Below are 17,161 nucleotides of genomic sequence, written 5' to 3' on the forward strand. Positions count from 1 at the left end.
TAGATGTAAATATCCTCAACAAAATATTAGTAAATCTACTCCAATAACTTATTAAAGAGATTACTCACCATGATAAAGTGGGATTCATTCCAGGGATGCAAGTCAAAAAAGTGGGATTCATTCCAGGGATGCATTTCAGCATATGCAAGTCAACAAATGTGATACATCACATTACCAACATGAAGGATAAAAAGCACGTGATCACGTCAATAGACATGTAGAAAGCATCTGTCAAAATTCAAAACCCCTTCATGATAAAACTCTCATCAAATTAGGTATACAATGAATGTACCTACACACAGTAAAGGCCATATATGAGAAACGAAAAGCTAACATCACACAGAATGGGGCAAAAGTGAAAAGCTTTTCCTCTAAATCTGAAATAAGAAAGGATGCCCACTTTCACTCCTTCTATTCAACACAGTACTAGAAGTCCCAACAAGAACAATTAGTCAAGAGAAAGAAATAAAAGACATCCAAATTGGTAAGGAAGAAGTTAAACTGTCCCTACTTGCAGATGACATAATCTTATAGAAGACACTGAAGACTCAAGCCAAAAACTATTAGAACTAGTAAAAAAATTCAGTAGTTGCAGAACATAAAAATCAATATACCAACACCAGCAGTGTTTCTATACACTAACAGCAAACTAATTTGAAAAAGAAGTCAAGAAAACAATCCCACTTACGATAGCTATATAAAAAAATACTGGCTGGGCGCAGTGGCTCATGCCTGTAATCCTAACACTTTGGGAGGCCGAGGTGGGTGGATCACCTGAGGTCAGGAGTTCGAGATCAGCCTGGCCAACATAGCGAAACCCTGTCTCTACTAAAAATACAAAACATTAGCTGGGTGTGTTGGCGGGCTAGGGAGGCTGAGGCAGGAGAATCCCTTGAACTCAGGAGGTGGACGTTGCAGTGAGCCGAGATTGCACCAATGCACTCCAGCCTGGGCAACAAGAGCGAAACTCCACCTAAAACACACACACACACACCAAAAAAACCCCAAAAAACTTAGGAATAAATTTATCCATGGAGGTGAAAGATCTCTACACTGAAAACTGTAAAACACAGATGAAAGAAATTAAACAAAAAATAAACAGAAATACATCTGTGTTCGTGAACTGGAGGAATTTACACTGTTAAAATAAAGCAATCAACAGATTCAATGCAATCATTATCAAAATATCAATGACGTTCTTCACAGAAATAGAAAAAACAATCCTAAAATTCATGTGGAACCATAAAAGAACTTGAATAGCCAAAGCAATCCTGAGAAAAAATAACAAAGCTAGAGGCATCACACTCTAGCTGAGATCTGACTTGAAAACATACTACAAAGCTACAGTAACTTAAACAGCATCATAGTGGCATTAAAACAGACACACAGATCAATGGACAGTATACAGCCTAGAAATAAATCCATCCATTGAACAGCCAACTGATTTTTGACAACAATGCCAAGAACACACCTAGAGAAAGGATAATCTCTTCAATAAATGGTATTGGGAAAACTGGATCTACAAATGCAGAAACATGAAAGTAAATCCTCTCTCTCACCATATACAAAAGAAATCAACTCAAAATGGATTAAAGACTTAAACACCTGAAACTAAAAATCTAGTAGAAAATGACACGACAGAAGCCCCGTGACATTGGTCTGGGCAATGGCTTTTTGGATATGACCTCAAAAGCACAGGCATCAAAAGCAAACATAGATTAATGGGATTACATTAATCTCAAAAGCTTCTGCACAGTAAAAGACATAAGCCTCAGAGTAAAGAGGCAACCTATAGAATAGGGGAAAATATTTGCAAACCACATATATTTGATTAATATCCAAAACATATAAGGAACTCAACTCAAGAGCAGGATAATAAATAGCCCTATTAAAAAATGGGCAAAATACCTGAAAAGACATTTCTCAAAATAAGAATTACAAATGGCCAAGAGAAGTACACAAAAAAATGCTCAGTATCAATAATCAAGGAAATATAAATCAAAACCACAGTGAGACACACCTGTTATAATGGCTTTTAACAATATGACAAAAGATAATAAATGTGGCAAGGATATTGGTGGGAATGTAAATGAGAACAGCCATTATGAAAAACAGTATAGAGGTTCCTCAAAAAATTAAAAATAGAATTACCACATGATCCAGCAATCCTACTACTGGGTTTATAACAAAAGGATATGAAATCAGTGTGTCAAAGAGATACTTGCACCCCCATGTTCACTGCAATGTTATTCAAAAGATATGGAATCAATCTAAGTGTGCATCAATGGATGAATGGATATGGAATCAAGATATGAGATCAGCCGGGCGCGGTGGCTCAAGCCTGTAATCCCAGCACTTTGGGAGGCCGAGACGGGCAGATCACGAGGTCAGGAGATCGAGACCATCCTGGCTAACACGGTGAAACCCGTCTCTACTAAAAATACAAAAAACTAGCCGGGCGAGGTGGCGGGCGCCTGTAGTCCCAGCTACTCGGGAGGCTGAGACAGGAGAATGGCGTGAACCCGGGAGGCGGAGCTTGCAGTGAGCTGAGATCCGGCCACTGTACTCCAGCCTGGGCGACAGAGCAAGACTCCGTCTCCAAAAAAAAAAAAAAAAAGATATGAGATCAATCGAAGTGTGCATCAATGAATGAATGGATAAAGAAAATGTAGTGTACATATACAATGGAATCCTATTCAGCTATAAAAAGAAGAAAATCCTGTAATTTGTGACAACAGGGATGAACCTGGAGGACATGATGTTAAGTGAAATCAGCTAGGCACAGAAAGATGGATACTCCATGATTTCGCTCATATGTGGAATCTGAAAAAGTTGATCTCTTAGAAGTAGAGTAGATGGTGGTTACCAGAGGCTGGGGTGGTTAGAAGAAAGGGGGTTTTGGGGAGATGTTGGTCAAAGGATATATAATTACAGTTAGATAGGAGGAGTAAGTTTAAGAGATCTATTGTTCAGCATGGTGACTACAGTTGATTATGATATACTGTGCTATTGAAAAATGCAAAGACAGTGGATGTTAAGTATTCTTATTGCAAAAATAACCATGAGATAATACATTTGTTAATTTGCTAGATTTAACCATTCTATAATGTATATATTCCATTTACTTCAAAACATCATGCTGTACATACATATGTACCATTTCATCTGTCAACTTTATTTTATTTTATTTATTTATTTAATTATTTGTTTTTTTTTGAGATGGAGTCTTGCTCTGTTGCCCAGGCTGGAGTGCAGTGGCGTGATCTCAGCTCACTGCAAGCTCTGTCTCCTGGGTTAACGCCATTCTCCTGCCTCAGCCTCCCGAGTAGCTGGGACTACAGGCGCCCACCACCATGCCCAGCTAATTTTTTTATTTTTAGTAGAGACGGGGTTTCACCGTGTTAGCCAGGATGGTCTGGATCTCCTGAGCTCGTGATCCACCCGCCTCGGCCTCCCAAAGTGCTGGGATTACAAGCGTGAGCTACCATGCCTGGCCTGTCAACTTTAAAATGAAAAAAAAAGACGTTACTAAATGACAAGACTGGTTCTCTCTGATAGCTCTTTAAAAATATGAAGACAGTGTGTTTTCCCTTAAAGTAATCTTTTCTGGTATCAACTGTAAGTATTTTATGTAGGTCAGTTTCTGGGATACCCTAGTCATCTATGCATGAATTACTTTTACTTTGATCAAGTCCACTCTAAAATGTATTATCCATTTTCAACACACTATTTTAGATACGGACTTAATAGAAAAAATCCAAAGGGCATGAGACTCACCTTTAAGAAGGAAAGAAAAATGGAATAGAACCACATGAACAATTTATATATACATTCAGTACCATTTATATTTATCACATTAAACTTTGAAACACATGCCCAGTTACTCTTCCAGAGTGATCCTGTCACTTCTCCACTCATAAGCCTTCAGTGGCTTTCCATCTCATCCAGAGAAAAGCCTGAGCCCTTACAAAGGCCTGCAGGGCCTGTATGCTCTGGCACCCTAGTTCCTTCTGTTCCTCATCTGTTATTCCCTTCATATTCCAAGGCAAGAACCTCTTAGCTCTTCCTTGTGTATCCCAAGCAAGTTCTCGCCTCAGGGTCTTTGTACCTTTTTTCTTTCTCCGACTAGAATGGTATCCCTCAGCAAACAACTGGTGAGCCACTTCCCCATTTCCTTCAGGCCAAATGTCACCTTAGTGAAGCCTACCCTGACTGCCCTATGTGAAACAGCAACTCCAACTTCCCAATATTTCCTGTGCTCCTTTCTTTGCTTTGCTTTTCTTCATAGTCCTTACTCAATCTAATATATAATTTATCCACCTGTCCATCTATTAATTGATCGATGCCTTTCATCCTCTTGCTGAAATGTAAGCTCCATGAGGATAGGACTTTTCCATTTTTTGCCCACTGCTGTCTAATACTGCCTGGCAAATTAAATGCTAATTATTATTAGCACAGTATCTGACATATAAGCTCTCAATAAATATTAGCTATTATTATTATCACCAAATTATAAGCTTTTAGCAGTTTATTCTAAAAATTACTAAACCATAGGCATACCTGGTAAGACTACAACATACATAAAAACAAGTACCAGAAATTAATAGTCACATAAGAATACAGCATCTTCAAAATATATTTATTCCAGTAGTATTAATAGTCACATAAGAATATAGCACCTTCAAAATATATTTATTCCGGTAGTATTAAATAAAGTACTACATATTCTAGCACCATAAAATTCATTGTGAATTTTGCTTACAAGTCATATATAGTACAGGTTAAGTATCCCCATCCAAAATGATTAGGACTAGAAGTATTTTGGATTTTAGAATATTTGCATTACTGCCTGAACATCCCTAATCTGAATATGCAAAATCTGAAATGTTCCAATGAGCACTTCCTTTGTGTGTCATGCTAGCACTCAAAAAGTTTCAGATTTTGGAACATTTCAGATTTCAGATTTTCAGATTAGGGATACACAACCTATATAAAATTTGATTACTTAGCTTAATATCTTTAATTTATATCAGTAGTCCTCAGTCTTTTTTTCTGTACTACACTTTGCAGTCCCATTGAGAACAGTTTTCTCTACTATACTTTGCACTCCCATTGAGAACAGTGGCTCAGTAGAACAGTGATTCTCTGCTAAGTAGGGGCAATGTGGTAGGTAGTGGGTAAGGGTGGGTTGTCTTGAGTTGAGAATTACTAGTCCACGTAATGGAAACACATTTTTAAAAAGAGCTGTCATTCAAAGGGAATAAATGAGTTACGTATATTAAAAAAAAAAATCAAGGGTATGTCACATATCCATTTCTTAATTTATACCCAAATATATACTTAAAAATCTCTTACAAGTGTGTTTTCTCCATTGGAACTATTCCAGAGCCTCATTCGATTATCTGTACCAACAGTGAGGAGGTGAAGCCCATCACTTGTAAAACATAAGCCATTAACTTTTCCATTATGAGCAGTGTTTGCTGCAATGAAAAATATAGTTCAGTTTATCTGTTTTTGTATTCAGGACATATTTAATGTTTGATGATATAATTATTTAAACATATTAAAGGACAACTACTTGAGTTACTTAAAAAATGTAAGTAGATTATACTTAAAATTAACCAACCCTTTAGATTATTTGAATAGGATAAACTATATAAATCAGAACCATAAAAATAGAGGAAAACAAGAAAAAAGGGAAAAAATTTCTGCCAAACATACTTTTTTTTTCCAGCAAGGAAGCTGTGCCATGAAATTCAATTAAGTGTGTAGCTTAACACTAAAATTTAAAATTAAATGCCTTTCATCTCTCTTATATAATATTTTTTATTGCTAACCTAAAAATAATTCCATGGACTATTAAAATCAATAATTCTAGTGTTTTCCATTAAAAAAAAAAAACCTTAATGGGAAGGATGACTGTTGTAGTCTCAAAATTTATATCACTTTCAAAACTAACAAGTTCGAGAAAGCATAATTCTAAAACAGCCTAATTAATTTAAAAACATATAAAACATGTTTTATATAGTTTACATGTTCATAAGATTTTTTAAAAAAACCATATAAATTCTAACATATGAAATATATTAGGATGAACTATATAAAACCTATGATTGTTTTATATAGTTTTTTAGTTTAAAAATACATAGTTTTTTAGTTTAAAAACTATATAAAACAATCATAGGTTTTATATAGTCCATTCTAATATATTTCTGGTCCAGAATTAATTCTATACCAAAATTTCTACATAGGAATTAAATTCTACTGTAAAAATGCAGTTTAGGTACTTTGTCACATGGATTGCAGCTGACTCACATTTAACACAATTTTATGTTGATACAATGACCACAAAATGTTACTATTTCTGTAATTTATTGTGACTTTTTAAATGGCATTGAATTTGTATAGTTGGTCTCAATGGAGCAAAAACAAAATAAGTAAAGCAAGTTAATTCAGAAAAATTTCTACTTTTGAAAATTTGGGGGCAAATGAAACTGCCATTTTCATTTGTATCTTAAAGAGAATCATACGTTTTTTTACATAAATTAAGAAAGTGATATATGATGAATGCCTTTTTAAAAAATGATAAAGTTCGCAATTTGTCAATATGCATTTATTATTTGGCTTCAATTAAAAATGTTCAATGTGAAAAAATACTATCACTGTCGTATTTCTTCATTAACGTGTTCTTCCTTACCTGATTCAACAGCTTGTGACTTTTTCCCATTATGTTGATCAAGAGTAATCAAACATCCTGATGCTCTTCTCACATCCCATAATTTTACTCTACTATCAGCACTGAGAATAAAATAAGTGTTACATTGACATATGTAGCTAGGACAATGACTGTACCCCTCACCCACCTTTCTAGTTTTACGGCACACAGAGGTCTCGTTATATAGGTACGTATGTATTCATACATTAGGGTTGTTGAATTTTCGCCTTTTCAGCAAATATTCAATAGTCACAATAGCTCAAATTAGTGAGTAAATAGCAAAAAAAAAAAAAAAAAAGTCACCTTTCTTTTCCAGATAACAAGAACAAAATTTTGCTGTTTTTTTCTACTGTTTTAAATTACATGAGCATCTTTTCTCCCAAGGACCAGAAAGGCTTGTAGCTTGTTCCTAGTAAGTTCCTTACCATACCTTCTCTACTGCTTGTTATCCAAATGCTGTCAAGACAAGCAGTTAACTAATTTCACTTTGCTCAAGAATCTATTTGCTATGATTTGGTGTCTTTTTCCTTTTTATATAAAAAACGGTAAGAGTAAGGTGAATAATGAGGACAATGCATTTCCATTTGGTTTCCTATACTCAAATCAATCTTTGCCATATATGTGAGAACTATATTTAATGTTGCCTAGAAATTAAACACTTACTTCCATTTTCTTTCAAGTAAGCGAAAAGAAGAAAAGTAAATCTATGATCAGACATCTATTTCAGCTTCTAGATTATTTCTAAAGAAAAATGCCCGGCAATCCGATATGCTCCTAATCAGTTCAACTGATGCTATCATGTCCTCACGAGGACCTCAACAATATTGTAACCCAGGGGGCTTATCAATGTCATTTTAATGAGAGAGCACTACATTACATTTTTATAAGCCCACTTTTTATTTATAAGTTTTAAAAAAATATACACACAGGGTGTACTAGTTTCTATAATCTCGATTCTTTTCACAGATGACCATCAAACCTAGCCAACTGGAATAGTCAGCAAAAAGGTAGCATTTCCCATTCTTAAGTTGGTTTTCTTTCTTTCCAGGTGAGGGAAATGAAATCAATATGAGGATTTACGTTTCTTCTGAAACAGATTAGATTTGAACATATCCAACTTTTAACACTGATTACTAGGTCCATTCTGGTACTGATTCAAATTCCTGGAGTATTCTTATAATTGAAAGCTTCTTAGCTCTCCTCTTATCTGATGAAAACCAAGTTAAGCATGAAAAATGTAAAATCCACCCAAGCATAACCAGCACCTAGTTCCTAACCTTCATACCTCTTTAGCTAGTCTTCTTATGGCTACATTATAGACCTTGCTGCACGTTAGAAATGGTAAATTTCAACATCACATTCTGCCAATTATTAACAGAAGCTTTTCTGGGGCCTAAACTGTGGCAGGGAGTGAGGGCTGGCAACTTAAAAAAAATCCAGACACAGATCTTTATAAAATTAATATGAATAGCTTTTGTAATAATTCTTTTTCTACTTAAAGCTTTATGAAAATATATCAAAATATTTGATTAGTACTTCCTATCCCTTCTGTTTTTAAGTTTTCTTAGTCTAACTCTCCTACTTCATTAGATCCTTGATCCTTCCTACAAGCCTTTTTGTGATTTTATTTTTTTCCTTTTACTCACTAAATTTACTCAATTCTAAATTTTCAGGCACTGAGGTACTTTTCTGTAGACACTGAAAATTGTTAAACCTCTTTCATTTAATGTTTTAATTTCTGTGGCTTATTACAGCTGTGCTCTACATCTTCAACTGAGAACAACTGCCCAGTAATACTATGTGCCCTTAATCAGCTCCCTCACTCTTTCAATCTATGATTCCAGATCCATACTATCTTTCCTCAAAATTGCATCCTCATTCCTATATTTTCAAGAGGTGACATCAAGTTCTACTCCACTAAAAACCAAGAGAAGCCATTAAGTCTGAATTTCTTGAGCTTCTCTGCCAAAGCTACAAACTTAACTGTATCCACGTTCACCTCTTCCTTTTTCTATTTAGTCTCACAGTGCTCTTCATGTGCCAAACTAGGTGTCCCCTCCACCCTCATCTAGATCCTTGATACTAATCACTTCTGTGTATTCGAGGACCTAATGCACCAATTATTCCCTCCATTTCTTATCTTCACCTGTTTCTCTCTACTGGTACTCTTTCCCCAGCATATAAATATGCAATACTCTTTTTCTCCAGCAAACAAATAAACCTCCCCACATCTTTTGATCCTCTCAGAGTTAAGTGATCCTGCTTTCTTTTCCTATATTACTCCTTCCAGAGATGTACCTCTATTAAAACATTTTTCAGGATGCCCTGTAATCACTGATTTTTGACTATATGCCTCATTAGATCATTAGATTGTTGGCTTTTCGAAGCCTTAGTTACCTGTGTCCCTAGCACAACGCTTGGCATGTGGGAGGAAGTCATTAAATATCAGAAAATTGAATCAATTAATGTGTGGATACATCACATTCAAAAGAATTGCAGGTTAAAGATAATGCATAAAAATGCTCTATTTAAAAATTTGCACAGTGTTATACTTTTGTGTGTAAGAATGACACAACACAGTTCCTCTGTGTTCTAAGGTGAGACACCTTGAAGGTGGATAGGATTAGATTTAGAATACAAAGGAAGACTTCTTTTGGTGACATGAATTAAAATTTCTAACTCAATACTTCATTTTAAAGGAGTGAATTAATAATTAAATATGCTAAAATACATACATTACATAAATGTAGACTTTTCAAAATGTTTATTCTTAATTACTAACTTCAAAAGCAAATAATTTTACCTTGCTGTTGCCAAGATATAGTCATAACGTGGCGACCAGGAAACTGCTAATATTTCTTGTCTGTGACCTGCAAATACAACTATATGAAAAGTCTTGCAAGATATCTGAAAAATCAGAAGATAAAGTGCCAATAATTTTGCCTGATTCTGAAGAAAGTGAGGCTAAACACTCAATGTGGATATGGTCATTTCTCAGATTTATAAGAATCGACATTTCAATGCTAATGTGAAGTTTACAGGAGTATTTCTAACACATGGTATTTTATTGTAAAAGAACTAGTTTTGCTTTGGAAAAAACAGAGTTAAGTAAGTCTTTCTTTTTAAATACAGTAGTTAGCCTATGGCAGTAAATCCATATAACTCAAGCTCAGTTACTATAATAAAATACACAAGATAAACATTTTAAAGGATAAAAATGTTTCCCAATTTCCATAAAGTTATAAGAGAAAATTACTTTAATTCATGATTGTAGAAAAGCATTTATATAAAATGGTTTTTTCTAGAAAGCACAGATGATAAGTTCAAAGGGTAAGTGATTTCAATATTTTAATTCACTTTTACCTAACTGAACTATTCACATACGACATTTCTATCTGCTCAGCTTATATTAATAAAAATTCATAATAATGTCAAAAATGCTACCCATCTCACCAACTTTTCTTAATATATGTTATATGTTTCTTTGAGATGACTAAAAATATATAAATTATATTCTATCTTTTCATTGTTTAGAATTAGACAATCTAATACTGATAAAAGTAGCAAGAATAATTTAAATACACCTTTACCAAAGAATTACTTCAATACATTTTTCTAAAATGTTTTTACTGAGAAAAAATGTACCTAAATATTAAGAACAATATTTACTCATTAGCCAGAATATTAAATAATACATGAGACAAATACACTGATGTGAGTTGCATTAGTTTTTTTAAATGTAGAAATAACACAAGGTTTTGAGTTAGAACTATTTTTCATCTCGTTTGAGTTTCCCTAATGACCACTGTTCACATAAATGTCTTTTCAGTGGTTCAGTTTTATAAGAATAATGCACGGAAGGATCTTTATTTCCCTGCTGACTTTTAACAACTAGCACAAAGTACATCAGTCATGTCACTTACAAAGAATACATTGTTAGTAACGTTTCTTTTTATTGAATTGTTTACTCAAAGTAGTTGCTGTTTGAAATAAAATAAAAATACCCTGTAGAATGTGAGAACAGGATCCAGACTTCAAGTCACAAAGTTGTACTTTGGGTCCTCTAGTACCAACTGTAAAAACAGCACCGGTTTAATTTTATCATAAGTCATCATCAAAAGGAAACAAGACATTATCATTAGTAATCATGACATTTTCACTGTATCCATGCAGAAATATAAAGATATATGCCAAAAATACATTGTCATTTTTAATGTTAAATTTAGAAAAGTTATTTTAACTACAGTTACATTTTAGTAGTAAGAAACCTCTATTATTCCATTTATTTTTTATTCTGAAATAATTATAGATTTGCAAGCAACTGCAAAGCTAGTATAAAGAGAACTGTGTACCCTTCACTAGGTTTCCCCAACGATTATGTGTGAGCTTACTAAACCACAGTATCAAACCCAGGAAATTTATATTGGTAAATGTGTATGTATATATGTACAGGTCTCCATTTTATCACATCAAATCATTGTATTTTAATAGCTTAGTTTTTCCAAGTTAATGATACACTTCCAATCACTAGTAACAGATTCACGGAAACTCTGGACACAGACTGAAAGGACCTCAAAGACAACTTAGTTCCTAGCTCTTCTTTATAGATAAAAGGGCTGACGGATATCCAGAGGTAGAGACTCACGTGGTGCCACAAAAATAATGAATCACAGGGCCCAGATACCTGATACCAGAAATTCATTTTTTCTCCCTTATAATATGAAGATGTTTGTTGCAGGTGCTTTTATATAAATTGATGCTTAATTTGAATCACAATCTTAGAGAAAGAAATAATTTCCTTGTTTTATTGTGTCAAATTGGGAAAGTTGCCAAATTTTATTCATGTAAAATCTCTGAAACTTCGGTGGTTTAAAAGGAAGTCTTTAGAGGACAGAAATATGCTCTTATTCTCTGAATCCTGGCCACTAGCATAGTGCTTGCCTTGCACAATATCTGTTGAACTGAATATAAATAGTACATATATATATAAAGAATTGTGATATTCCTGTGGGTTAAAATGTCTACATCAAAACTAACTAGAAATAAAAAGGGATAAAGATTTCAATATTTCAAAAGACAAAAGAATACACTTACAAACCTGCTACCAAACAGTGCTTGGTGGAGACTGGAGACATATGATGACTATAAACTGTTTCCTCAAAATTAAATACATCTGCAGTCTGGTAATCAAAAGACATTAAAAAAGTATAAGGTTTAAGTAAAAAAGCAGTAAGATTTCTATTTACTTTTCCCTATATTTGTAGCTATTTTTAAATTGACTGTTAGCAATTCAACTTAAACATAGGAATGTAATACCCCCAAAAACCTTGATAATTTGAAATCCTGTCATTTACAACATTCTTTTCCCTTCTATGAGAAAAAAATATGTTTTCCCAATAAATCCTACAAATTAAGAAAATACAAGTATGTGCCTTACCATATTCCTTTCCACCCAACCTGGTGGGGAGAGAGCTCAGCATCTACATGGATGATGTAGTCAGCACTACATGGATGATGTATCTCAGTTCCACATAAGCTGAGCTACCACACCCAGGACACTGTCACTACCTAGAATTGCCCCTTCTTTGAAATCATACATTTCAGTTATCTATGACCACAATCTTCTAGAATTTTCAGCTTTTCCCCACCAAATACTCTCAAGAAATCCGAATAAACTCTGGAACCCCTATCAGTTCCTTTCATCTACTTCTCTTCCTCTCCATCTTGGATTTCAAAGTCCAATACCAATACCAAAGTCAACTGCCAATATCTGCAGTTCCTTTGCTAATATCCTTCCATTTGTCAAGACTTCAACCCTGGGTGATTCCAAATGTCTGCCTTCTCTGTACTTACATCCAAATTGATCTACCTTAGGGGTTGGTAAACTTTCTGTTAAAGTCAGATGGTAAATATTTTAGGCTTTCAGGACCAACTACTCATCTCTGTCACTGCAGTGTTAAAGCAGTCATAGACAATAAATGAACATATTGTAACTGCTTACCAGGTTCTTTCTGCCTGCTGCACAAACAAAACCAATTCATGAAGACCATGGCATTGCAGTAAAGAGTTTAACTGATGCAAGGCTGGCCGTGCCAAGTGGGAGATAGGATTTATTAACATTAATCAATCTCCTTGAAGTCTTGTAGGTTAGGGGTTTTTCAAAGGTAGTTTGAAGGAAGGGGTGGGAGTGGTTAGGCAATGAATGGGTGCTTGCTGTTGACTGGTTGCGGGTGCAACCATAAGGTGTGGGGAATGGTCCTCTTGTGCACTGAGCCACTTTTGGGTGGGGCCACAGGGGCAGTTGGCAGGTCCAGGTGGTGCCACAGGTGTCAGACATGAAAAAATCCTGAAAAGATATCTCAAAAGGCCAATCTCAGGTTCTGCAGTTGTGATGTTATCTACAGGAGTAATTGGGGAAGTTATATATTTTGTGACCTCTGGAATAATGGCTGGCAATCATTTATGTCTCTTTATTTATTTATTTATCTATTTTTGAGACCAGGTTATGAGACTGGCTAATTTTTGTATTTTTGGTAGAGATGGGGTTTTGCCACGTTGCCCAGGCTGGTCTCGAACTCCTGGGCTCAAGCAATCCACCCTCCTTGGTCTCCCAAAGTGTTGGGATTACAGGTGTAAGCCACTGCTGAGCCTATATCTTAGCAGAATTCAGGCTCCTCTCCTCCTCCTAGTCTGGGGCTTTACAAAGGTGGCTGAGTTTTGGAGAAGGGCTATTATCATTTAAACTATAAAATGGCTGGGTGCAGTGGCTCACCCCTGTAATCCCAGTACTTTGGGAGGCCAAGGTAGGTGGATCACTTGAGGTCAGGAGTATGAGACAAGCCTGGCCAACATGGTGAAACTCTACTTAAAATACAAAAATTAGCTGGTCGTGGTGGCGGGCGCCTGTAATGCCAGCTATATGAGAGGCTGAGGCAGGAGAATCACTTGAACCCAGGAGGCAGAGGTTGCAGTGAGCTAAGATCACGCCATTACACTCCAGCTTGGGCAACAGAGTGAAACTCTGTCTCAAAAATAAATAAATAAGTAAATAAAATTAAAAAATAGAGTATTAACTAAATGTCTTCCAAAGTTAGCTTGGCCAAAGTCCAGGAATAATTAAGGCAGCTTGAAGGCTAAAGGCAAGAGGGGGTGTTGGCTAGATCAGATCTCCCCTACTGTCACAATTTTCTCACTGATGTAATTTTTGCAAAGGCAGCTTCAATATTTGTGTCCAAAACCTACTTTATTTACAAAAAAAGGCCATGAGCCAGACTTGCCCATGAGCCCAGACTTGGCCAATCCCTTGCTTTACCCAGGTAAAAAATCTTATAATTAGGGCAGTGTGACATCACTATAAAAGATTATTCATTTCCTCTAGATTTCAGTAATGACTGCCAGTCCCACTATATTTCACTAGTATTCTTCTCTGCAGTATTCCTCAGCTATTCCTTTTTTTTTTTTGAGACGGAGTCTCGCTCTGTCGCCCGGGCTGGAGTGCAGTGGGCGGATCTCAGCTCACTGCAAGCTCCGCCTCCTGGGTTTACGCCATTCTCCTGCCTCAGCCTCCCGAGTAGCTGGGACTACAGGCGCCCGCCACCTCTCCCGGTTTTTTTTTTTTTTTTTTTTTTTTTTGTATTTTTTAGTAGAGACAGGGTTTCACCGTGTTAGCCAGGATGGTCTCGATTTCCTGACCTCGTGATCCGCCCGCCTCAGCCTCCCAAAGTGCTGGGATTACAGGCTTGAGCCACCGCGCCCGGCCTCCTCAGCTATTTCAAATCTTCTCCACAAATATACCCACTCAGTCACAACAGGTAATCTGATCTTTTATTTCAAGAAGAAAATAGGAGTCACTCAATCAGAATTTCCTTAATGTCTTACCAACAAACCTACAAACACATTTACTTCCACTTATCCGTTTCCTTCTTCACTCCTGTTATCATAGAAACATGATTCCTCCCCTCCACCTTTTTTTTTTTTTTTTTGAGACGGAGTCTTGCTCTGTTGCCCAGGCTGGAGTGCAGTGGCACAATCTCAGCTCACTGCAACCTCCGCCTCCCAGGTTCAAGCGATTCTCCTACCTCAGCCTCCCGAGCAGCTGGGATTACAGGTGCCCGCCACGATGCCCAGCTAATTTTTGTATTTTTAGTAGAGATGGAGTTTCACCATATTGGCCAGGCTGGTCTTGAGATTCCTCCCCATTTTTAGCGTTAATCCCCCTACTTGTGTTCAGATTCCCTTCAGCACTGTCAGAAATCTCACCCTATAGATTATCTGCTGGGTATTTATAACCTCTGTCCCCACCGGCTCATTCCCAACAGCACTAAAAGTTCAAGTCTTTTTCATCTTAACACCCCTTCCCTAAGACAAAAACAAAGAGCCTTTTCACCCTACATTCTCCCTAATCTTTCCTCCTCTTCAAATCCAAACTTTGGCTATCTCTAATTCCTTATCTCCCATGTGTTTCTTAACTAAATTGCAATCTTATTTTTATTGCACTACTCTAAATCATACTACTCTTCCAATATTACCAATAACCTCCTCATCTGATTTAATCTGTTCGTAGCATTCAACACAGCTGATTACTCCCATCTTCTTTAAAGCAATCTTTTACTGGCTTCCATTGTATCATATATTCCTGATTTTCCTCTTTCTCTCCTTGACTACATCTTTTCATCACCTTTAGCAGACTTTGGTTTCCTTTTTCTGTCCTATTTATCTTTGTCTTCAAGGTTTTGTTCTATGCACCCCTTTCAATTGCCACTTGTATGTTATGGATTAAGTATCCCTTATCCAAAGTAACTGGGACCAGAAATGTTTCAGATTTCAGATTTTTTTTGGTTTTGGAATGTTTGCATTATATTTACTGGTTAAGCATTCCAAATCTAGGACTCAAAAAAACTTCAAATTTTGAACTTCTGGATTAGGGACACTCAATATGTAGTGAGGCACAAATCTGTATACTCAGTGTAGACCTCACTCCTGAATTCTGGGTATGTATAGATCGATTCCTGGATTATCTTCATTTGGATTTCCCGTAAATCCCTCAAACTCAACAAATCAAAAATTGAACTCATCATTCCAACCCTTCCCTATCTTAGTAAATAACAATATAATCCACCCAATTGCCAAGCTAGAGAACCTGGGTCATTCCTATATATATATGTATGCATATATATATATAAATATATTCCTATATATATATGAAAATAATGGCTTTGTCAAGATAAAATTCACATATCATACACCTTGGAACCCATACAAAGTATCACTAGTGATGCTGCAAGTGGTCCCAAGAAGCAGAGAAAAGTCATGACATTACAAGAACAGGCTGAATTGCTTGACATGTACCATAGATTGAGGTGTGCAGCTGTGGTTGCCCACCATTTCAAGATAAATGAGTCCAGCATAAGAACCATTGTAAAAAAAAGAAAATTTGTGATGATGTCACTGCAGCTATGCCAGCAGGTGTGAAAACCTTGTATGTTTTGTGAAATACCTTTGACCTCTTATTGAGAATCCAGCTTTTATGGGGGTGCAGGATTGTTAAAGGCATATCGATATACAGACTCTAATATGACTTTTAAAAAGCAAAGTCAATATAGTCACTATATGACAATGTGAAGCCAAAGGAAGGTGAAGGATCTAAAGCTGGAGAATTTAATGCCAGAAGAAGATGGTTTGATAATTTTGGAAAGAGGCTTGGCTTTAAAAAAGTCAAGATAATAGGATAAGAAGCTTCTGCCCACCAAAAGGCAACAGATGAGTTTCCAGATATCATTAAGAAAATCATCGAGGACAAAGGATATTTGCCTGAACAGGTTTTAAATGTAGACAAAAATGCCCTATTCTGGGGGGGGGGGGGAGTCACAAAGGACTCTTACGATACGGACCCTTTGATGATATGGGCTCTGAAACTAAAGTAAATAGTGGAAGAAGGATCAGTACCATAACAGAAACATTTTTAGAGAAATAAAGCAGAACGCACAGAAATTATGACATATTTCCATAGTTATACCAAGTGTGCCTGCCTCTCCTTCTAAATCTTCTTACACCTTTTGCTACCCTACAGACAGGAAGGTCAACCGCTCCTCTTCCTGCTGCTTCTCCTCAGTCTACTCAATGTGAAGATGATGAGGATAAAGACCTTTATGATGATCCACTTCCACTGACTTAGTAAATATATTTTTCTTCCTCATGATTTTCTTAATAACATTTTCTTTTCTCTAGCTTACTTTACTGTAACAATACAGTATACAGGCCGGGTGTGGTGGCTCACGCCTGTAATCCCAGCACTTTGAGAGGTTGAGGTGGGTGGATCAACTGAGGTCAGGGGTTCAAGACCAGCCTGGCAAACATGGTGAAACCCTGTCTCTACTAAAAATACAAAAATTAGCCAGGCGTGGTGGCACGCGCCTGTTGTCCCAGCTACTTGGGAGGCTGAGGCAG

The 17,161-nt window shown here is 36.2% G+C and overlaps 1 protein-coding gene across 4 annotated transcripts in view; it reads right to left on the reverse strand.

The window, feature by feature from the left end:
* ERCC8 (excision repair cross-complementation group 8) overlaps nt 1-17,161 on the reverse strand; it is an 82,358-nt gene that overhangs the window by 26,747 nt on the left and 38,450 nt on the right. For 3 of the 4 annotated variants that reach the window (XM_011952199.1, XM_011952201.1, XM_011952200.1), the window contains 5 exons: nt 11,814-11,895; nt 10,720-10,788; nt 9,519-9,585; nt 6,698-6,798; nt 5,356-5,480 (listed from right to left, as the gene is read on the reverse strand). In XM_011952199.1, coding sequence (XP_011807589.1) covers nt 5,356-5,480; nt 6,698-6,798; nt 9,519-9,585; nt 10,720-10,788; nt 11,814-11,895 — 444 coding nt within the window. The remainder of the gene's footprint in view (nt 1-5,355; nt 5,481-6,697; nt 6,799-9,518; nt 9,586-10,719; nt 10,789-11,813; nt 11,896-17,161) is intronic. The other variant, XM_011952203.1, reaches the window with a different exon arrangement.

Source organism: Colobus angolensis, unplaced genomic scaffold (assembly GCF_000951035.1).
Source record: "Colobus angolensis palliatus isolate OR3802 unplaced genomic scaffold, Cang.pa_1.0 Scaffold337, whole genome shotgun sequence".
Taxonomy (NCBI): Eukaryota; Metazoa; Chordata; class Mammalia; order Primates; family Cercopithecidae; genus Colobus; species Colobus angolensis.